The following is a 24039-nucleotide window of genomic DNA, read 5'->3' on the forward strand; positions in this document are numbered from 1 at the left end:
AAACGAGAGACGGAGGCAAAGACAGGCCAGGCAGAGGGGGAGAGACTCGTGGTGAAAGACACAGGAAGAGCAGAGGGGGAAGGGGACAGGCAGGGACAAGCCAAGATGCAGAGCCAGGCGCCACCATCCCTTCTCCTCCCGCCCGAGCAGTCCCACCCTCTTTCCTCCCGTGAGCTGAACACATGCCAGCCGGGAGTCACAGACAGCCATGGGTGGCCACGGCTGCTGGAGCAAAGCTGCCACCTGGGAAGAGAGTGCGGAGGCTGCAAGGCCACTGCAGACATCTGGGCCAATGGTCCTCCCCCGGCTCGAGGCACTGGGTGGGACAGAGCTGGCGGTCCTGGGGGGAGGCCAGGACAAGCCCACCAGCCAAGAGCACAGGAACGAAGGCTTTATGTAATCTGCTTGCACTGCCACTGGCTCGGGTGTGGCAGAGGGAGCCGCTCTGCCAGTAGGTGTGCCCTTGTCCAGTCACCTGGACCTCCGTCCCCACCCCCTTCACGCCCTCTGTGCAGATGAGTATGGCTGCCCTTAAACGCTCCAGTTTCCACATCTGCTTCAGCCTCTGCGTCCACTGTGCGCTGCGTGATTTCCTCAGCTATGTTTTTATGTGTCCACCAAGCAGAGCTACTCTGTTATGATTGTTACCATCAGCAGTATGTAAGCAACGTTTCCTAAGACTGGACCTAGGACCCCCGGGTTTATGCACATGCTCACGGCAGGTGAAGCCTGAACGGGGACAAGGATTCCTGGGTCCTGTTCCCACGCTCCTCACGCGCCCCCCTAGCGTCCTGCAGAAAGGCCAGGTTCGGGGGCCTGGGTGCGACACTGCCCCTCTCCTGGCCTCCCTGTGCCCGTGTGAAAAGAGGGAGACCGCTTCCCCCCTGTGGACAACTTGGTGAGCAAGAACTCACTCCACCTAAGCACCTGCCACCTAGGCCTTGTCTGCTGCAGGGCTTCGGAAAGAACGGGACCCACGTGACTCGCATTTATCAGCCCTGGACTCTCCTCCTCTCCTGTCAGGTGGCAACACAGACACACCTGACTTACATCTGTTACCCTGATGTGTGAGCACAGAGGGCAACAGAAGACAGGTGCTGTTGCCAATAGGGCAGCAGGGAATCTACTCCCAGTAATAAATACTCCCATTCAAGAGGTTCTAGAAGCTTCTACCTGTTCTCCTCTCCTCCCCAAGCCAGGGCCTCACAGGTGGGTCAGACAGCCTCTTCTTGGATTAGTGTCACTGTCACATTGCACCCCGCCAGCCCTCCCTATGTCTGTTCCATTACATAAACGCTTCCCTCCAGAAGAACCAGAGAGGGGAACTAATATTGTTCGTAAGCCCCATCCGATGGTGTGGGGACAGAGCCAGGAGTGCAGTTTCCATGGTCCCGGCCTCACGTGGAAAGGTGCTGGCTCAGGTAGTAAATGGCCATCAACTGTGATTGGATGGCCATGAGCTAGTTGGCCGTCAGCTGTAACCAGTGAACCATTGGCCACTAATATAACTGCCATGGCTACGCTAGCAGCAAATGGGGGCTAGCAAGAAGATGGTGGCTGAGCTAGCAAGCGCGGATTGCAGTTGACACGGTGGATTGCAGCTAGCAAGTGGGGTTGGTTGGCAGAGAGAAGTGGATGGCAGGTTGAGGATAGTGTGTCTCCTGCTTCCTGTGTCTCCAACCCAGCTGCCAGCGAGAATATAGTGGCATGACTCCCCTACCTACGGCTCCAGGGGTGTTCCTTTCTGGCCTCACCATGTCCTGCGTTCTTATGTGGGGAGTGGGACCACAGACCCTGCATGACACCCTGCATGACAGATGGCATCTCGTTTGCCGCACCCCAGAAAGCAGTAGAGAGCAGGTGTCCCAGGTGGATGACTGGGCTAGGGAGGCTGGCATCTGCTTCCTGCTCCCAGGCCAGAGTCACCAACGACATGAAGGCATTAACAGAGGCTATTCAGGCCAAGCAACCAGGGACAGAGCCAGTCATGGAAGGAAAGCAGGCAACCCACAAAACCTGAGCCCCCCTCACCCCCAGAAGGACAGCAAGGGCCCATGGAGTCTCGCCCACAACCCAGACTTCAGGATTCGGAATCCAGGGCCCCTACCCCTACCCCGCCCCTACGTTTGTCTATTTTTGTGGCTATCTTTTCACCTTTGCAGATGTAAAACCCAAGGGCACAGGACTCAGTGCCACACAGAGGCCCACAGCCTGCTTCCTTCACGAGCACTGACCCACTCACTCCCTATGCCGGGCCAGGCCTGGGGCTGGGCACTGCAGCTACCACGATGAAGGATGGCCTCTCCTCTCTGGGACCTGGAAGCTGGCACCAGGGGCCCAAACTGGCAGGCCATGGTCTGCATTGGGGCCCAGGGGTGTGTTTAATTTGACCCACCCGTGTTACAAAAATGGGAAAATTTGCCAAGACCATCTGAATTGCTTCCTTCCCTGGAAAAATGAGAAGACAGGCTCACCAGGCCCCATTCCCGCCCCGCCCTAACTGGCTGGAGCTGAGCAGCGGTTGCCCCATTTCCCACAGTCCCCCCACCCTCCACCTCAAGTCTGCTTCACTGCCACTGTTTCCCTGCTCTGTACCCATTTTACAGATGGATCATCTGAGGCTCAAGCCTTGTTACACTATTACTAAGTAACAACTGGTTAGTTTCTCAGACCTGCCCACATCTAAGAAACTCCTGGGGCTACCATGAATTTTGGGTCTTAGGTAGATTTTACTACAAAGTAAGTATGGGAAATACTTCCAGGCCAGCACGAGTCACTGACCCCAGGTTCCTTCCCAGGTCCCTATGTTGGGCTCTACCATCCTGACTGCTGCCTGGCTGGACATGCACTCAGAACGAAGGGACTTGCTCACGTCCTCCACAGCACCTTCCAGACTGTCAAGTGGGCCCTTAAGAAAGTTTGTTAAATGAGCAAATATCTCTCCCAAAGTCACACAGCCAAGAAAGGGGATCAGATCCCAAGTCTACCGACTCCTAGGCTAACAGGGAACCAGGTGGGCCTTGAAACTAGACACACCAGGGTTCTCACCCTACCCTGTCACATATTAACTGTGTGACCTTGGGCTAGTTTGTTAACCTCTCTGGGCCGCAGGAAACTTCCCTATTTGAAAAAAAGCTGCAGGGGGGATATGATTTTTCTTCCATGCTTGTAGAGAAGGTAAATAATGTACATAAAGTATTTGCTGCCCAGGAATACCAATTATTATTATTATTAACCATAGTACACCTGGGTAGGTGCAGCCAGAGAGGGAGGCCGAGCCCATGAATGGAGAAGGTGTAAATTTTCATAAACTCAAAGCTATCAAATTAAAAGTACTGCCCTTTATTTGAAATTATGTACTTCTGACATTTTTAGTGTCAGAATAGTCTTCTTTTCATGAAACATCAGCAAAAGTTGATTCCAGGTTGTTGTTTTTAAATTAATGACCACCTTTCGCGAAACTACTAGTAACCCTGTATCAGCTTCCAACTTTTTTTTTTTTTTTTAATTTTCTTGGTCCGTGAAATTAGTGCCTGGAAACTACATGTACCCCGGCGTCTGAGAAGGTGACAACTTCCAACTGACCCTTTTTTGACTTCCCCATAATCCAGGAAAAGTCCTGGTGTCTCAGTCAGGACCCTGTAGGGACAAGGACAGAGACAGAAGTCGTTGCCTGCTTGCTGAAGTTCAAATCCACTTCCTGCCTTCAAGCGCCAGTCACACCCCTGCTGTGGCTCAGCTGTTGCTTCTCCAAACATTTTCAGACTTGCTTAAGTCACCAAAATTAACACCCTCCTATATGAGCTTTGCATGAAGCCCTGAGAGAAGAAGGCCCATCCTTCCAGGGAGGGTGGGAGGCCTTCAGTCAGGCGACAGGGTTGGGAGGGATCTTAAAGGTCAGCCCTCCCCCTCCCCCTTTGTAGAGAGGGGAAGAGACCAGTCTAAGGTCACAAAGAGAGTTAGTACCAAGGCCAAGAGCATTCCAGTTTCTTTGAATCCACCACAGCCAATCGTCCAACACACATTAGGGTACCACCTCCTTCCTGACTGTCCATGCCACATCATCGGGGTTTGGACCATAAACACCCCACCAACTACAATCCCTTCCTGTCCCAAGCAGGGGTGCCTCCCCTCCCCGAGTCAAACAGGTTCGAGGATGGACCTGGGGCCATGGTAAAATTCACCCCCACTAAACCCCACCACCACTTCCCTAATAGGGAAGTCTCCACCTTCTGTCCAGCTTTCTGGAAGAGCCAGTATGCAGATCCCATCCCCAGGTGAGAAGTGCTACCACAACCACCCCCACTTCACTTGATATCATACACTAGTGCTTGATGTCCAGACCCAAGGCCAGCTTCCAGCCCAACTCTCAGAAACCAAAGTATGACCAGCTTCACCCCATGAATCTTAGCGGCCTCAAAGGATACTCTTATCATAAGGTCCAAGCTTCCACACAGTGGCAAATTCCCTGCAGGCTCCTTGCACAACCATGTATAGCCTCTATTTGTATATCTCCAGTGATGAGGAGCTCACTACCTAGCAGAGCAAATCATTCCAATACCACTCGGCTATACCTCTTCTTCCAGGAGATGCTCCTTCAATTGGCTGACTGCTGTTACCAGACACCTTCACTTCCCGAGGTAAAACAACCCAATTCCTCCTCCAAATTCATCTCACCTGAGGTATCCAGACTCTTCTTTCTCCAGGTCAACCTACCCTCCAAAGTACAATAACCAAGAGGAACACAACTTCCTATATGTGGCCTGTACAGTCACTCTGTACAGTGGGACTGTCACCTCCCTCATCTCAAACAAAATGCTTCCCTTAATGCAGCCTAAGACCGCAGCCCCTGACTCCTAGGTCACCTGCCACATCCACCAGTGACTCAGCCTGTAACCAGCCCAAGCCCTCAGGCCATCTCCAAATAGCTGCAGGCAAGTACGTGTTCACTCACTCAGTCCTCACAACCACCAAGGGAAATCTTATTCCCATTTTAGAGATGAGAACACTGAGGCACAGAGCGGTGAAGCCACAGCTTATAGGGAGCAGAGCCAGATTCAAACTAAGGCCATCCAGTCTGGCTCCAGGGTGAGTGCTCCTTCATTACTATCCTCTGCTGTAGTTGTGGAGTTAACTTTCGTTTTAGAGTGGGGAATCCAAGTGTGGGAATGGACATTGATCCCAATTACATTTCATCTTGTTCTGCTGGAAGGATGCTGTCACTCTGGATCATTCCCTGATGACACATTCCCCTCTATCCAAGCTTTGGGGCACCTCTGTAAAATCCCCTGCCCCCAGGGCCTGCCACCCAGAGTCCTCAGGGTAAACCTACCTCTCCCTCCCCACAGGACCATCCTCTGCAAGCAGGAAGTCCTGGAGAAGGCATTCAAACTAGGGAGGGCCTAGGCTTTCTCCTAGGAGAGAATTCTAGCCCACAGGTAGAGCGATACAGGTTAGATGTGAGAGGAAAACAGGGATGATTTTCCCTGCAGCTAGAGGTCTGCTCCTCTCAGGAATTGCCAATGGCTAGGAGGCCCAGAGAAACCCAGTTGCTTGGCCTAAAACGTTGGCTGAGGCCACAGGGACACGGGACACAGTAGCTGATCACAAGCCCAGCGCCAACCTCGCAGGAACCTACCGGAAGGGATGAAAAACGTGTAGCCCTGTTTCAGCTCAATTCTTTGGCAGCGCTCCACGCGGTCTCCCAGGAAGATGTCGCTCTGTTTACCTGACAGCACCCACTCCTCATACAGTGCCAAATTGTGCAGGGTTGGGGGGATCAGCCAGAAGATCTTGGGAGAAAAAGGAGGCAATCAGCTGAAGATCCAGACCGAGTCTCTGATTTTCTCCAGGCTCGACCATAACCCAAGGACACAGCTCCACCTGCCTGGGAAGGGGGAGGACCCATCCCCGGGAACCCCACCAGGACCAGGCTCAAAGGGACTCTGGTGTGGCAGGAAGGGCTGTGCCGCCCTTCTGGGACATCCCTAGCCTGCCTTTAGGGAATCTCTGTCACGGATGAAACACCAGGGTGGGAAGACTTCCTGGACTAGGTGGAACACTCTTTCTCCTGAGCCACGGGCTTTGCTGGTGAGGTGGGGGAAGGAGAGAAAAGGCAATTTCCGAACTTGTATGATAAAATGGCCCAATAAATAAACCCGGCTTGTGCTCACTCTGGAGAAGGAGGAAAAACATGTGGAACCAAGTGGGATGACTTCCCGGCCAGAATTTCCTCCACCATGTTTGGTTAAAACAAGCACACACACAGAGCCAGACAAGCAGGGTGGCACATATATATTCTCAGGGAGCACCCACATCCCTGCGGAGAGGCCTATATCTCCATGCGGATGTGCAAATGAAGCAAATGAAGCAGGAGTGTCCTGAATGCTGGAGTTTCTTGGGAGCCACATCTGGAGCTCTAATTTGGCCTAAGGTGCTTAGAACATCAGACTGGGTGAGCAGGTGTGAACGGGTGACCAAATGTGATGCAAAAGAGGTGACCTTGATCTTTCCCTCCAGAAGACAGAGATGGCCCCAGGGGGACCAAGTGGCCCTGAGAGTACTCACAGGCCAGGGGCTGCCTGCAGGAGGGGGGCAGAAAGGGAAGGTGATCGAGCCTGCCACGCAGAAACAGCCAGAGATGTACAGAATGGAAGAGACTCAACTCACCTTCCCACCGCGGAAAACATGGTACCAAACGGAAGTGCCTCCAAAGTCGATGTGGAAGTCAGTGAAACAACCTTTCACGCTCATCAGACAGTACCTGCAGCACAGAAGCAGGGGAGCAGGAAAAAAACAACTCAATGCCTGAATCACAGGGGGTGAATGAAGAGCTTCTGAGATGCTTGATCTTCTGCCCTTTTATCAACGCTGACACTGGGGAATTTTCTTTGCTTTGCTTTTTTTAAACCCAAATCTAATTGGAGTTCCCCATGGGGGAAGCCCCTGTGGTCAGGTGACCCATCTGAAGCATTGGCCACCTGCCCCCCAGGGCTGAAGGAGCCTTTTCTGTTTTCAGGTTCCCACGAGAGAGCTGGCAACCCACAGGCCACTTGGGTCCTTCCTCTAGGAAGGTTTCTACTCTTGGCCAACTCACATTCCTATCCAAGAAAGAAGCCTTCTTTCTGCTCCTTCACAGCTCCTATACCTGCAGCTCTCCCACACTGCCAGGCCCCTTTGCAGCAGCTGGGTCCCCTAGAATTCAGTTGTAAACCACCTTCATAGCTTGCCAATTCCTGGTCCCCACTCATCTCCTCATTCATTCAACAACTGCACAGCCAACCAGCATTCCAGCTCAGAGCGAGGCAAAAGATCCCTGCCCTTCAGGATGGGACACTCTTGGAGCACTGCACAAGCAAAGTTAAATGGCAAGACCAACTGCAACTGACGGCAAAGTAAGCAAAGCACCTAAAAGTACAGGGGTACCAGCCACAAAAGAACACACCACGTATGAATCCACATCTATGAAATGTCCAGAGTAGGCAAATCGACAGAGACAGAGTAGATTACATTAGTGATGGCCAGGGACTGGGGGGAAGACGTTGGGAGGAAGTGGGGAGTGACTACTGCTCAAGAGTACAGGGTTCCGTTTTGGGGTGATAAAATGTTCCAAAATTGATTGTGGTTGCACAACTCTGTAAACATACTAAAAACCATTCAATTGTACACTTTAAATGGGTGAATGGCATATGACTTACATCTCAAAGCAGCTAAAAAATAGTAAAGGGATTAAGAGAAGCCCCTGGGAGTGGGGTGGTGGAAAGGCAGAAGTGGGGAGAGGGCGAGAGGGAGAGTCTGGGCCTCAGAGGCTTACGCTGGGGGAGTGCATTCGGGCGGGAAGGAAACCAGTCAGCAGTCCCCCTTCTGAGCTCTAGCAAGGGGCCAGATAACCTGGCTTCATTACAGGAACTCACCAGTCTCCTCCCATCTCCCTGGACATGCTGCTCTCCTAGAGGTGGGCAGTCCTTAAGGAGGAGCGGGGACAGCACAGGCTTCCAAGTCCAGGCCTGACAGACAGGGGTGCCGGAGTCCCCCCTCCTCCCCACCCCTTCCCACAAGAGCCACCGGAGGCACGGATGGGGCAGCCTCCCCAGGGCTCATGCTCATGCACCTTGGCACCTCCGGAGGCCCGCGCACCGCTTACCCCACTGACCTCTTTTCCCAGGTGCACTTTGCTTTTCCATGGTTTGGGGACGAGGGGAGGAATGGGGCGGGGACAGGCAGGGAGGAGCCAGCAGCGAGCGGGAGTGGAGATAATGAAGGGCGTGGGGGCTGGGCTGAGCTGGTTAGAAGGCTGGAGGGCTCCAAGTGCCTCCTCCCTCTGGCTGCCTTGTGCACCTCACATTCAGGTGGACCCCGGGCTCGGCAGTATGCAGGCAGCGTGCCCCGTGTCCCTCCTCCGGATAGGCTGGAAGGAGCCTTAACCATGTGTCTGCAGGAGGCTGACAAATCAGAAGGCCTTCCCGCACATCAGAGCCCCGCTGCCTAGCAACCCCATCGGAGGGGTGTAGTTGACAGCACAGGACGCAGCCCTGTCACGAAGACAGGCTCGGGCTCGGGCTGCGGTGCTGGCGCTGGGGTTGTTAGTCCCAGCTCCGACTGGGGCTCTACACCCTCTCTCCTCCGCTCCAGCCCCAGCCCCAGCCCCAGCCGTGTCCCCACTCTGAAGACCCGGGTGATCCTCTTCTCTCCAAGGAACTGGGGGTGTAGGGGGAGTTTGAAATCCTAACCTCACCACCACTCCACAGACCACACTGGCCTCTTCTCTCCAAGCACCACTTCAAAATATTAGTCCTCATTTTCCTAAAACCACCTCCTCTTCCTCTCAGATTTTTTCTTTCTTTTTTAAATCTAACCTTGGTTTCCACCCCCTCCAGGCCTCAGCAGAATGGTCTAAGGGAAACAATTTAAGTGTGTGTGGGGCGGAGCAAGAGATGCACTTCCTTCAGTCTGCAGCTGTGTGCTCAGCCAGGTGCCCACATGGGCGAGGCCCCAGGCCTACAAGGCCAAACGCCCACCTGAGCCCAACCTCCTGCCCCAGCCCCAACCTCCCAGCACGTGTGGAAAACAGAATCCCTGTGAGCTGCAGCTGCTGTGGGCCGGGAAAGTTCTCCAAGTTGAGCTTGTGTCTGATCTGCCCTCCCAGTCACCCTCCAGCATCCTGTAAGGTCCCTGGGAACTTGGGGGCGCCACTGCCAGACCTGCCTCCTAGAGAGGCCCCTCCTCCTCCGTCCCTCATTTCCCGGCCGCCAGGCCTGGGCTGCCCCTCCCGCCTGGCAATTGCATGCATTAAGGCTGCATTAGGACGACCAGGGTGACTGTGACAGGGTGGCTTTGTCCCGGCCCCTGCGGCCCCTCCAACCGTCACCCCAGCCGGCCCTCCTGCCGCCAGGCGCTCCTTCAGGGTCTCCCCCCTCACTCCTGCTCTCGCTTGCTCTGGCGTGACGCCTTTGCACTGACCTCTACAGCTTCCTCTTCCAAAGCGCACCGCAGTCACATGGGCACCCCGGCTCGGTGCCACAGCGGCTAAGCTCTCCCCGCGGCCGGCCAGCCAGCCTGGCTTCCGCCAAGGCCTCCCCCTGGCCGGAAAGCCGCGCCCCTCGACACCCCCACCCACAGTCCAGTGGCTTGTGTCGGAGAGCACCCTCTGAGAGTTGGGGGATGAAAATCGGAGCCCCGAGCTAAGCCTCTAAAGGGTTCCCGCCTCCCAAGGCTGGGACTGACTGGGGAGGAGCTTCGTGGAGGGGGTGCTGCACCTGCCGCACCAACTTTGGGGTGCTGCCTGAGGCCTGGAGAGCAGGGAGGCCCCACCCCGCCCTTTTCCTTCCAACTTCACTAAACTCCCGGGCAGCTCAGGCGGCGTCCCCTCGAGCAAAGGTCTGGCGCGGGGACCTGGAAGCCTAGCACTGGGTGACGGGGCTGGAGGCGCCGACGCGAGCACACACACTAGACACTTACTCGCAGCCCCGGGAGACACAAAGAGCTGCTTCGCGACACCACCGTGCAGCCCGCGGGCGGGAGGCCACCCCCACCCCGCCCCGGCACGCCCCAAAGGCGCGCCCCAAAGAAGCGGAGGCGTCAGAGGGGCACAGCTCAGGGACGCCCGCCCGGCCCCGCCCGGCGCGTCCGCGGTTACCCTCGGCGGAGGCGCGGCTCCCGGGTGTCCCGGGTGTCCCCTTCGGGGCCAGAGACTCGACGCGCGCCCAGCCCTGGCGACCGGAGCCGAATCCCCTCCACAGCGCTGCAAGGCCCCAAGCCAAGGACCGTGGAGCCCCCGCTCGCTTCCTTCCTTCCTCGGGAAGCCGGGCGCAGGCTGCGCTCATCCCCGCTCTGAAACTGAACACCGGCGCGGCGCGGCGGCCGCCAAGGAGGCGGAGGGAGGCCACGGCGGCGACAGGGAAGCAAGCGCGCCGGTCAGAGCCAAGGGACGCCGCCGCCCCCTCGCCCCGCTGAGTGCGGACACAGGGTAGCTCTCCCCAACCCCGTTCTACGGGCAGGGGCTCGAGGTTCCCCGCAACCGTTTTCAGGGAACGTGGACCCCGTCCTGCTGCTGGAGGTGAAGACCAGCAAAGCCACCTTCCTTAAATGTGCCCATGTTGGCACGGCTAGAGAAAGGACCAGTGCTATGGGCTGGAGAGATGTCAGATCCAGGGTATGGCAGCCCAGAGACCTGGGATGCAGCGCTGGCCCTAAGAGAGACTAACTAAGTGACCTTGGACAACTTCCCCTCTGAGCCATTTCCTCCTCCTAACAGCAGGGAGGTGACCTGAAGTTCAACTCTGCATTCTAAGATGCTTTTTTGCTGCCCCTCCCCCTACCTGCCCCCTTAGTAACTGTACAACCCTACATCACGGAATTATTGTGGGAAATACACGTTAACACCTACCTGGCACTATGATACTTTGATATTTAACACAATTTTCACAACAGCCCTCTGTGGTCATTCCCAGGATTGTCCCCATTTTACAGACAAGAAAGCAGAGTCTCACAGGTAGTGACTCGCCCTGGTCACTACCCTACAGTAGTGGTCCTCACCCAAGCAGCCTGTCTTGAAATTTCTCAGCCCCTTCTACCCAGGTCTACCTGGTAAACCCAACACTCTCAAAAATCGGACTGCAGTTACAGCCAAACCTCCACCACTGACTTCTGGCTGAAGAAGTTGGTCCAGCTCAAATCAGAAATCCCACCCTCCAGGGCATGCTCATCAGGGCCACTGCCTGCCTCCCACCCTGTCCCCACACCCTTCCCCAAAACCACAAGGGGGCAGGAGACCTGTGTATAATAACCTCTGCAGGGGCAAAAATCAAGCTTCTCCATTCTTTGACCAAACACCACCCACTGGGGCTACCCACCAATGTTTCCAATTATCAAGTGCTCATAATAAAAGCTGTTTACATGCACATTAACTTTTCACCCTTCAAAAACCCCATAACCCCCATTTTAGTGAAGTGAACACTGAAGCCATTCGGAGGTGGTCAACACCCTGGGCCAGAGTGTTGCTTCCTGGTGTTTATGGGATGGCCTGCCATGAGGTTAGACTGTGAACTCTTTGGAACTGGTTGGATTTTTCACCATAGGTAGGTTTTGCCTATTTAAAAGAAAAAGTAATAATTACCAGAACTATATCACTCTTCTTGGATTTGAGCACCAGTCATTGAGTAGGTATCCTTTAGTAAGGGCTTTGCCACACACACAATGGAGGTGAAGTTAAATGAGCTAAGACAGAAGGGCCTGCAAGCGAGACCAGGCTGTCCACATGGGAGAAGTATCATTCCTTTTTTAGTCACAAATGCCTCAGCTCCTCGACGGCAGGAACTCTGTCACCTTCATCTGTGTAATTGCACCGCCTGACAACAGTCCTATAATGATTCTCATCAGCTGTGCGACACTGGACTAAATCCTTCTCCATCTGGAACTCAGTGGCCCCATTCGTTTAACTAGTCAGGGGCCTCTCACTGGTGGTCCTCATGCGTCAAATCAAGTCCTAGATGTGCTTGGTTTGGCCAGCACTGTTGTTGTTTTTTAAAATTGTTTTGAAAGCCTGCCTCTCCAGTTATCCACAAGCCACACCAGCCCCTACTGTCTTACACTCAGTTGCTACACCAATTACCTTGCATCGAAGCTCTATGACCTTCAGTTTTCTTGTCTGTACAAGAGGGATAGTCACACCTGCTTCCAGTACTGCTGAGGGATGCGCTAAGCGTCTATCACAGTGCCGGGGTCCATACATGGCCACACAGAAAAGGCTGGCTTTATTTGTTCCTCTTTTAAAGGTAAAAAGGTAGTGAGGAAAAGCCAGGAATCCACAGCTTCCTCCGTGTGACGTGAGCAGCCTCTCTAGGTCAGTGTCCCTGTCTGATCCGTTACACAGGGATGATCATTTACGATGTCAGTACACACGGCTGATGAGAGTGAAAAGGTGAATGTGGGTTGCAGATACATGCCCTACGGAAGTGTGAGGGAGAGGAGATTGAAAAGCAGAGGATGTAAGAATTCCAATGGCCGCTGGAGCCCTGTGTGTCCAGGCCACATGGACCAGTATCTTGCCCCTTCTGCTACAGGCTCTGTCTTCCCCATGGTGTGGGCAGAGATGATACAATCCCCACTTTGCAGAAGGTAAAACTGAGTCTCTAAGAAGAGATGAAAAGACTTGCTGTGACCACCAGCGTGGCAGAGGCAGCCCTTGAAACTTGCTCATCCTGTGCCCATTTTCATCCTGTTTCAGCTCTGCACCTCAAAATTTCCCCCGTTCTTCCTGCCACCCTCAGAAAGTACACGGGGGGAAAAATACAGTCAGCTCTCAATTATTTGGGAGCCAAACATTGCTGAGCTTTTGAGCGCTTTCAGTCCACAGCATATCTCCATTAGGCTAGCAACCTCATTTTTGCCAGCCCTGTGTGCTCCGGGAGCACATGAGGAGAGAAAAGACTTGCTAATTTCCTTCTGGAATGAGTTGTAATACATAATGATCCGAAATGAAAAAGGTATGCCCATGTCATACACCTAGGAGATTGTGAAGCCTTTAAAACATGTCCAAAATTCTTTGATACGCCTCCCTTCCAGAGGCAGAGCCAAATTCCCCTCCCCTTAAGTGTGGGCCAGATGCAATGACTCACTTTTAATTAATAGAATATGGCAGAAGTAAACAGTATGCAACTTCCAAAATTAGGCCTTAATAGGCACTGTGGCTTCCTTCTTGCTCTCTCAAACCACTTGCTCTGGGGGGACCAGCTACCATGTCACAATGATACTCAAGCAGCCCTGTGGAGTGGCCCACATGATGAAGAACTGAGGCCTCCTGCCAACAGCCAAGTGAGTGCGCCACCTTGGAAGTGGGCCCTCCTGCTCCAGTCCAGCCTTCATATGAGTGCAGCCCGGGCCTGTCTTGACACAAGCTCATCAGAGCCTCTAAGCCAGAACCATGACACTACACCACTCCTGGATTCCTGATCTACACAAACTGTGAGGTAATGTCTGTTGTTTTATGTTGCTAAGGTGTACTTTTCTTTTTTTAAGTTGTGAAGTACTAGAGTAATCTGTTATGTAGCAATGCACAACTAATACAGGGACACTCCCAAATAATCATCACTGTTTATATGTTTATAAGGAATTTTCCTAGACAATTCCATCCAGCCAAACCATTTCTGCAGCCTCGAGATGGAGGGGAAGCAGTAACAGAAATGCACAGTGCAGCTGACATTCATCCAGTCTATCCCTTTCTCCTGCTTTATGTTTCTTCACGACACTTATCACCTAAAGTATACTATTCACTTGTTTGCTTGCCTGTTTCTTCTACCAGACTAGAAGCTCCATGAAAACGGGGAGTCCACCAACTAATTAGAATAGTGTCTTGCACATAAAAGGCATTCAATAAATGCAGCAATAGATAACTAATACGCTAACATGCTTTTGACAAATCTTTTGTCGACTACACACTTGGAACTACTCCCTCGAGAACTGTCACCACCCCTTACCTTAAGTATCTCAACCAAAACCCATTAAAATTCCTAACCCCTCATGACGACTGAGCAGTATGAATCTGGAGCCAAGGAGAAGGCAGTGATGGTTTGTAACACTTCTGTCTTCCCTCCTGCAAACCCCCAATGCCGGTGGCCCGGGAGCTGTCTCCACTCTCCTGGCAGCTCCCGCATGAAAGCTGTGACTTCTAGAAAAAGTGTCATTGTAATTAAACTCCACAGAACCATTCTACAGTCCAAGAGGACTTCATCATCATGGGATTTTTACCTTGCTTATTAAATGAAATCAGCATTCTTTTCAGCCGAACAAATGGACGAGTTCCAAGGTGACAATTCCTCCCTAACAAGGTTCAAATCCTATAACAAGTTCCCACAGCCACTGACAGAGTTTGTAAATCTATTTGCCACACAATCCAACCAATATGTCGAAGACATGTGGTCCTAGAAAATTGTGTGTGAACCTTTTTTGAATAATTACATAGGATTCTCGATGTATTAAGAATTTACTATTTATGGGCCGGCCTGATGGCTCAGGTGGTTAGAGCTCCATGCTCCTAATTCCGAAGGCTGCCGGTTCGATTCCCACATGGGCCAGTGGGCTCTCAACCACAAGGTTGCCAGTTCAATTCCTCGAGTCCCACAAGGGATGGTGGGCTCTGCCCCCTGCAACTAAGATTGAACACGGCACCTTGAGCTGAGCTGCCGCTGAGCTCCCGGATGGCTCACTTGGTTGGAGCGCATCCTCTCAACCAAAAGGTTGCCAGTTCGATTCCTTGACTCCCGCAAGGGATGGTGGGCTGTGCCCCCTGCAACTAGCAACAGCAACTGGACCTGGAGCTGAGCTGCGCTCTCCACTACTAAGACTGAAGGGATAACAACTTGAAGCTGAACAGTACCCTCCACAACTAAGATTGACAGGACAACAAGTTGACGTGGAAAAAAGTTCTGGAAGTACACACTGTTCCCTAATAAAGTCCTGTTCCCCTTCCCCAATAATATCTTTAAAAAAAAAAAAAAAATTTATTTAGAGAAATCTTTCAAAAAAGCAAAATTCGTCCCTGAATGTCTCACGGAGGCAGAGAGGCATAAATTAACTGAAATCTCTGTCATCCAGTGCTGTCTATTTTACCTTCCCAGATACATGTCCAGTTCGTCCTCTGCTCTCCTCTCCCCGGGCCCATCATTCACTCTCATCTTGACAATGCAATGGTCCTCATCCCCTTCTTACCTCCACCTCCTTCAATCCACTCGGCATTAGGGAAATGTGCAGAATGCAACTCTGAACACATCCTTCTCAGATTCAAATCTCAGAGAGGTTTCTGACTGCTTAGGAGAAACAGACCCCTCACTATGGCCTGTCAGGCCCTGCTCAGCTTAGCCCACCCGTCCTGCACGCACTGCCAGCCTCACCGGCAGTCCTCCCGCCCCCCCGCCCCCGCCCCCCCAGGCTCTCTGCACACAGACAGGAAAGCTCTTCCCAGGCCTCTTCAGCTAAGTAACCCCTCTCTCCTTTAGGCTCCAGCTCGGAGACGCGTGCCCTGCCCTCCCTGACCAGTGACCCCCTGGTACGTGCTCCCGTAGCACCAGGGGTCTCTGCCTTGTGGCCTCATCACAGCTGCAAGGTTTTGTTTCTCTGGTTATTGGATTAACGTCTGTCTCCCAGATAGACTGTAATTTTCATGAGGGCAGGGACCTCATCCGGTTTTCTCCTCACTGTATGCCCAGTGCCCAGCACCCATCGGTTCTTCAGTACGTATACTGAATAAATGAACGAATGAATCAATCAATCAATGAGAGCCCTGGTCTGCCTCTAATTAACCTCTGAGTCCCACACTCTTTCCTCAAGTTCGATCCTCTTGGTTCCTTCAGGGCCCTTGGCATTTCTCTACCTCCATCCCTCCCCACTTCCCTCCCATCTCCTCTGCCATTTAAAGCCCAGGTTCACTGGCTCCTCTCAGAGGACTTCCGGGTGCCACCAGCTGAAAAGGATTCCTGCTGTCCCTTTCCCCTCCTGTAGTGTCTCCCTCTGCCTGGGGTGAGAGCTACACCTTATGCCTTGTGTTAACGTGGCACATTCTCTGGAGAGAGTAGGGGCTTTTAGCCTTGTTCATCTTTTTACTTCCCTGTCCCAGGGGCTCCTTGAGCCCAGTTGCCTTTGATGCAGCCCAGATCCAAGGAGTGTACGGGGCTTCAGCTTTCAGGGAAGGAAAAACGCCTGAGAAGTAATTAAAAAGAGAGAGAAAGAGAGAGAGCTTGAAAGCAAAATCTTGAGAAGCCCAGGGCCAGCATGCTGGCCGCCCTTACAAAATCTGGCACAGAGTCTGTATTCAATATGAACTGAATGAAGGGCCGATTGAATGAAAAGTTCACAGCCTCTAAGGTCCTCAGGGCGGTCCTGGCAGCGGGGCTGAGCAGAGATGCTAATGGATTTGGGGCATCAAAGCCAACTCTTCTAGGAAGCCCAGAGCAACAGTCTTGCCAGAGACAGCCAGCGTCTCCTTCCCAATTTGGAAATGGAAACACAGACAGCCTGAGATAGCAGGAGCCCCAAGCTGACTTCCTCCTCGCAAGGGTCCGTCACGCAAATTCTAGAACATGCAGGGGCTTAGAGATGCCTCTGCCTGTGTTAAGCAATCGGTCTCAGGACTTGCTGGTCACACCACATGTAGTGATGCCCCTGTGACTGGATATGGCCACCTACCCAGCCCAGCACCAACCTCCCACTTAGAGGGCACCATTTAAAGAATGTCTGGTGAGGAAGTGGTCTCTGGGCTTGCTCTGGGAAAGGTTCTTCTGGATCAGAGGCCCTGGGTCTTGACAGCAAGAAGCCAAAAAAACACGAGGCCCCTACCCATCCCTCAGCAAAAGCAGCATTGATGGTGGGCGAGCCTCCCTGAAAACACCCCCTCCCAGGACACGCTGTCACTCAGAGATAGCAGACAAAAGTTTGACAAGTGTGCAGACACACATGTGTGCACACACGCGCACAGAGACGGTCCCCATTACTCTTCCTCCTCTTCAGGTCATATCCCCTGGGGAGAGCTGGCAGGGAGGCCAAAGGACCATCTGGAAAGAGACGGCAGCCCCAGAGCAGAACACAGAACCCCTGCATTCCAAGGAAGCAAGTTGCCAACCTGCCCACACCAAGGACCCCCATCCCTCCCATCCCGGTGGTGCTGTGGCCTCAGCCAAGGCTCACTTCCAGCCCCCGCCCCCAAGGCGGGAAGTCACCCCCTCCCAGCTCCCGCTGTCAGCCAGGCATCTTACTTCTTCACTTTTGGGTACTTCATCTCTGCAATGGCGTTCGTGGCTTCCATCTGCTTCTCCTTCAGATGCTGAGGCCACATGTTGTCCACCCAATCCACCAGATCTACCTGAAAGCCAGACCACCGTCAGCACATCCTGTCTCTGGGTGGCCCAAAGCTGGGCTCGGTCACCACCTCCCTCCCTCCCTCCCACCTTCCCCAGGTGGGCACAGACAGCAGGGCAGGCAGGGCAAGGCCGGGAGGCAGAAGGTGTCAGGGGGAGGCCCTCGGCCGGCCCTACCACAGTCGGACGCTTGACCAAGTGCTCCAGCTTTGTGTGGCTGAATTCCAGGCTGATGACGTTGTACAGCTTGTCCCGCTGAGCCTCGGGCGTCTCGTAGTAGCGCACAAACTGGGACATGCTCATCTCTGTGCCCTTCTGGGTGTTTACATCCATCACGTCCACTACCCGCCGGCTACCTGGGGACAGAATCCACACGCTGCTGGTTCCTCCCGGCTGGGGATCCAGGTCCTACTTGGGAGCCCCCATAAACCAAAACCTCCTTCTCCGGGGTTCCCGATTTACCTCACCCCTATGCTGTGTCAGCTCAATTACCTCGTCCTGTCAGTTCTCACTGAATCTCGCCGAGCCACCTGCTTCCTCCAACACCACGGCCTTCACTCTAGTCCACTCCCCTATGCCTGCCCTCCACGGTGACCTCAGAGCCTTCTAAGGTTCTCCAGACCATGCCTCCTACCCGCCCTCCACACTGCTGCCCACCTGAGCTTTCTCAAACAGAGACCCAACCATGGACACTCCTCTCTCTGCTTCAAATATCAAGGGCTCCTCAGTGCCAACAAGAGTCCCTTTGCACGGCACTCAAGGCCTCTGTGTTTATTCTCAGCACTAGGATAAGACTTCTCTCCTCAGACAATTAGCTATTCAGTAGTCTGTGAGGCCAGGAAAGGTACTTGGCTTCACCCTGCCATCTCTTCTCACAGGTTAATTGTGAGCAGTACACCAGACGATGCTTACAGAAGTCCTCAGCACAGGGGCTGGTATGTAAATGAATGGGGTCCCTCTGTTATTCCGACACTGGTCACAACTCCTAAATACGTTTGTCTACTTTGTTGTCTTTCTTCCTTCTACTCTGTAATCGTCATGAGGGCAGGAGACTTATCTGTCTTGCTCACTCTTTTACCCCAAGTATCTGGGGAACTGGGCACAGAGTAGGAGCTCAGTAAATACTGTGGAACAAATAAACAATAAATATTGGTTGTCCTGTACAGCATGTGACATGTGACCTCTCATATGCATGACTGAGCTTCAAAGAGTGAATGTCCCTCCTCAGGAAAGTCCAGCCTTCATCTCAGCAGTGAACTCCATGCTTCTCACTATTTCCCAGAGAGAAGGGAATGAGTTCTGGAGCCTTCGGTGCTAACCCTGGGACAACAAACCCTCATGGAAACATGGCCCTTTTGGAGACTCTGATTCCCTGTCTGTAAAATGGGAATCATCATGGCTCTGGCACTTCAGCCAAGATGGAAGCAACAACTGAAGCTCAGTGGATGGGCTTTGAAAGGAGAGAAAACAAAGACAGACAAAGCAGACTGCCAAATTCGTGGGGCTTTATGATAAAAGCTGGTAATTCCTGTCTGTTAGGACTGGGATGAGAACTCACCACCTGGTAGGACCCCAATTCCCCATTAGCTCAGTGACAAATATACAGTCCATGGAGACTTAGAAATGTGTAAACCGGAAAAAAAAAGAAGAAGAACAGAACAAGTGGCAGGTGAGCTACCCCCAAAATTAAAAACAAACTAAGCAATGAGTGCGCCTACCACCCGTTTTTGTATGGCCCACAGCTAAGAATGGTTTTTACGTTTTTAATGGTGGAGGGGCCAAAAAAAAAAAAAATCAAAATAATAGTATTTTGTGACGTGAAAATTACATGAAACTCAAACTTCTGGATCCATATATAAAGTTTATTGGCACACAGCCACACTCACTGGTTCTCATGCCTCTCTCTGGCTGATTCCACGCTACAACGGCCAAGCTGAGTAGCTGACGGAGACTGAATAGCTGGCAAAGCCTGAAATATATACTCTCTGGCTCTTCACAAAGAAAGTGTGCCGACCCTTGAATCAGACAAAATCCTCATGGAGTTTACATGCTGATGTTGAGTAATATTCCATTCCCATCCTGTTCACTGCTACTCGCCCAGCTCTGTGCACAGACCCTGCCCCGTGGCAGGCCCACGGTTAGTTATTTGCTGAATAAATACACAGTGCCTTTCACCTAGTAAGAACTGGACAATAAAAGGCATGCCCTAAGCACGTAGAAGAACTTGGGTGTTACTATCTTTGGGGTTTAGTATCTAATTTTCACAACCACCCCAGGAGCTCAGTCAGACTATCCCTGTTTTACAAATCAGGAAACCAAGGTCTGGAGACGAATGCGATTGGTCCAAGACCTCCAGAACATACTCTTTCTACGGATTACAATAGTTTCTTGAGCGCTTCAGCACAGGCAAGCTCTCTACACAGGTTAACTGTGGGAACAGTTCTGTGAGGTACAACTTCAATTACACCCATTTGATGGATGAGAAACTGAGGCTTGGACAACTAACTTGCTCCAAAATGTCCAGTCTGGAGCCCAGGTGCTCATTCCCACCCCCACTCACACACTGTCCTACTCAATACTGAATCCTGATCACGTGTGAAGGTTGAAAAATGATCCTGCCTTCTTCAGTGGCTGGCTCCTGGCCCCACAGATCCTGGGAAGCGTGGGAGAACAGTTTTGTCTGCGTTGGGAGTACAGAGCCAGCAGGGGGCACCCCTGAACTTTGCTGGAAATTCTGGCATGCTTTTGGCCTGGCTGGCTCCTTACTAGGAACAGGTGGGCTCTGCTCAGCTTTTCCGGAAAGCCCACCTGGCAGAGAGCCTGCTGTTAGAATCTGGGAACTGAGGGCAGAACAGGGCCCCAAACCTCTCTCCCTGTCTGCCAGCCTCCCACCTACCTCCCCCTGCCTCTCCTCCCTAACTTTGCTCAAGGTCATGTCTGTGAAGTCCCCTGTGGAAGGGGGTTTGCTGGCATGTAGGTATCGAGAATCACAGCCCTAGACATTTCTGCAAATCAGAAACGAAGATCTGGAGTCCTTCTGCCCCCATCAGCGCAATGCAGTGACAAAGCAAGACTTGGTGGGTTCAAAGCCCTCCTGGGCCTCAAGCCCCTCAACTTCTTTCCCCATCTGTCACATGGGGGCAGCCAGCCCACGGGGTTGTCCCGGGACTGAAATGAGATAATGCCCGTGAAAATGACACTCCTGAGAAGTGCCTGCATGTAGGCTGGCACAGTAATCAACCAATTCCTTCTATTACAGGTGGAGAAAGGGAGGCAGTGGGAAGTCAGAGCCGGTTTAAACCTCTTAAGATCCTAAAACATACCCAGGATGGCTAAGGGGTGAGGGGTTTTTATGGAGAGGAGGTGATGAAAATGTTCTAAAATTGACTGTGGTGATGTTCGCACAAATCTGTGAACAGACCAGAAACCACTGAATTGTACATTTTAAATAGGTGAATTACGTGATACGTACATTATATCTAGATAACGCTGTGACTAAACAACAATAAAAAAAAACACCTCAGGCACTAAATGACCAAAGTTGGTTTTGCTACCAGTATCGTTTTCTTTCCAAAGTCTATCAACTCAAAAAACACATAATCAGAAATGTAAATTACTCAACCATAGAAAGAAATGCCGTACAGATCCTTGTTACAACATGGATGAGACTCAAAAACATTACGCCGAGTGACAGAAGCCAGACACAAATGGTCACGTGTTACATGATGCCCTTTGTATGAAATGTTCAGAACAAGTAAATCCACACAGAAAGGAGATTCGTGGTTGTCAGGGGCTGGGGGTGCAGGAATGGAGTGATAGCTCATGGGTATGAGTTACCTCTCAGGGTGACGAAAATGTTCTGCAACTAGCAGAAGGAACGGTCGCACACACTGTGAATGTACTACATGCCACTGAACTGTACACATTAAAAGGGTTCATTTTACGTTATGTGAATTTCACCTCAATTTTTTTTTTAAAGCAGTGTAAGACACTATTTTAAATCTCATATACTTCCTCCACTCTGACAAGATCAGGTTTTCATTTCTTCTGCTCCTTCTCTCCTTTTACCTAATTGTTTCTGTCATGTGAGTCTTTCCCGTCCTCACGGCCTAGGAACTTGGACCATGGACTCTTTCAGCTCCACAAACTGGCCACAATGTCCTTCCCTCCCCCAGCCAGGTGTGCACATGGGCTCGGTTCTTACCATCCTAACTGAGGGCTTAGGGATGTAGGCACAGAGGGAAAAAGCTAAAGAAAGGCCAGGAAATGACCAACACAATTTAGGAATGTAGTGGAATGGAAGTGTAGAACCGTGGACCCCCCCAAAAAATATATCTACCCAGAACCTATGAATAGGAACATATTTGGGAAAAGGGTCTTTGCAGAAGTAATTAAGGTAAGGATCTCCAGAGATCATCCTGGACCTAGGGCAGGCCTTACATCCAATGACTAATGTCCTCGTGAGAAGGTCATGTAAAGACAGAAGCAGAGAGAGTGATGTGTCTACAAGCCAGGCAATGCCTGGGCTACCAACTGGAAGAGGCAAGGAAAGATTCTTCCTCAGAATCTCTGGGAGGAAGTAATGCTGCCAACACCTCAATTTTTGACTCTGGCCTCCGAAACTATGACAGAATTAAATGTTTGTAGTTTTAAGCCACCCAGAGTGTGGCACTTTGTTGTGGCAGCCCCAGGAAAGGAATATAAGACAATGATGACCTCTGGAGCAGGAAGAGTTACACAGGAGCATCTAAGGAATTGCGATGCTTCCAACCTGGGTGGCAGGTGCTCATTTCCATTCTCCTTTAAACTTTCTGGCATATGTAAGATATTTAACATACATCCTCCCCCCCAAAAAATGGGTCAAAGGACTCAGATGTTTCAGGTTCCAGTCTTTATAGCGTAAGATTTTTTAGGCAAGGTATCCCAGTGTCCTCATCAGAAACATGGAGATAAGACAATCTACCTCAAAAAAAAGTTGTGAAAAAAATTAATATTCAGACAACTAATGCTGGAGGCAAATGAAAGGCCATTAAGGACACCAAAAGTGCCACAGCATCTCGCTGCACAGAAGTTAAAGATTTGCGTGCAAGCCATAGCTTCCCGTCCCTGTCAACCTAAAACAAGAAGACTGTATACATAAGCCCCTTTCCAAAAATTCTGACTCACCAACCTGATCCCCAAACTTGCAAAATAACCATAAAATTAGGATCACCACAGAATGGTAGGTCATCATCTCAGTGTTCTATAAAGTTGGTATTATGTATGATGCCAACTTATATACAACCCAATTCAAAAAAGACTATAATAAAAAGATTGCACTCGGCCATAAGAAAAGATGAAGCACCACCATTTATGACAACATGGATGGGTCTTGGGATTATCATGCTAAGTGAAATAAATCAGACAGAAAAAGTCGAGAACAATATGACTTCACTCATATGTGGGATACAAAACTGAAAGCAACAAAGGAACAAGACAAACAAACAAAGAAACAAAAACTCAATAGACACAGACAACAGTTTAGTGGTTACTGAAGGGGAAGGGGAAGGGAGGGTGTTGGAAGAGGGGAAGGGGGGTCAAATATATGGTGATGGAAGGAGAACTGACTCTGGGTGGTGAACACAAAACGCAATATACAGATTATGTATTATAGAAACTTACACTTGAAACCTATATAATTTTACTAACCGAAGTCACCCTAATAAATTTAATAAAAAGTAATAATAAATTTAAAAAAAGACTTCAGCCCAAATCTAGTTCTAAAAAATCCCCCTAAAACAGAGTAAATTTACCTGCTTTTATTAGCATATATTATATATACACGTGTGACATACATATAATGCATGTAACACATGTTTATATAAATATATTATACAAGTAAACATTAGTATAGATATATGTGCAATACATGTGTATGTACATTCAGAGAAATTCTACAATAAATTAGACGTCATATATTCAGTTATTCATGGTCAATACACATCAATGTACAAATTACTGCCATTTTTTTAAACACATAACACGTGCCTTAAAGGACATAAATATCCACATGTAATTGTGAGTAAAATGTGGGCACAAAAGTGTTTTCAAATAAGTGTACACCTTGCATACATCATACTTACATTTTGTAAAATAGCTTATGCAACACTTGTAAATTCACATTTAATCCCATGGATATATACCTCCCCCACAGGCATGTATAATAATCTATAAATTATCATTTTCATTCTTAGTCCAAACGTAGACAAAATGAAGATCATCTGGGTGGGATTCATTATCCTTTGGTAAATGCAAGAATAAACAACAAATCATACTTTGTGAAAAAGAGGGATAGCTTTAAAATTATCTACTTTAATAGTATCATTCAGTTCAGGATGCAATGATTTGCAAAATTGTGGCTTAACACCCGGAAAATATTTACCTTGCAAATGTCAAAGTGTTAAAAAAACAAAACTAGTCTTGGGGAAAAAAATTTAGTAATAATTTAAAAAATAAGGAAATAAAAATTTTAATTTTAACTAAAAAAGAAAATAAAAACAGTTGTGGAATAACTGAGATGACCGACATAAAATAGAAGATACAACCCAGAAGCTGGCTCCCTCCTCTCCTGGGCCCAACCTCAGTTCCTCCTATGCTGCTAACAGACTTACCTCCAGGGTTGTTGTGGGTTGAATTGTGTTCCCCAAAAAGAAAT

At 50.7% G+C, this 24039-nt stretch overlaps 1 protein-coding gene across 12 annotated transcripts in view; it reads right to left on the bottom strand.

Annotated features, from left to right (window-relative positions):
• The window catches only part of KDM2B (lysine demethylase 2B), a 119741-nt gene that overhangs the window by 68300 nt on the left and 27402 nt on the right, over positions 1–24039 (bottom strand). For 7 of the 12 annotated variants that reach the window (XM_074321539.2, XM_074321543.2, XM_074321537.2 and 4 more), the window contains 4 exons: positions 17523–17701; positions 17244–17350; positions 6670–6763; positions 5639–5792 (listed from right to left, as the gene is read on the bottom strand). In XM_074321539.2, the coding sequence (XP_074177640.2) occupies positions 5639–5792; positions 6670–6763; positions 17244–17350; positions 17523–17701 (534 nt within the window). Of the gene's footprint in view, positions 1–5638; positions 5793–6669; positions 6764–7913; positions 8074–8152; positions 9398–9459; positions 9603–10135; positions 10633–17243; positions 17351–17522; positions 17702–24039 lie in introns of those variants that run through there. The other 5 variants (XM_074321546.2, XM_074321548.2, XM_074321547.2 and 2 more) reach the window with 5 other exon arrangements.

Source organism: Rhinolophus sinicus, chromosome 9 (assembly GCF_057876585.1).
Source record: "Rhinolophus sinicus isolate RSI-liver-muscle chromosome 9, RSI-T2T, whole genome shotgun sequence".
Lineage (NCBI taxonomy): Eukaryota > Metazoa > Chordata > Mammalia > Chiroptera > Rhinolophidae > Rhinolophus > Rhinolophus sinicus.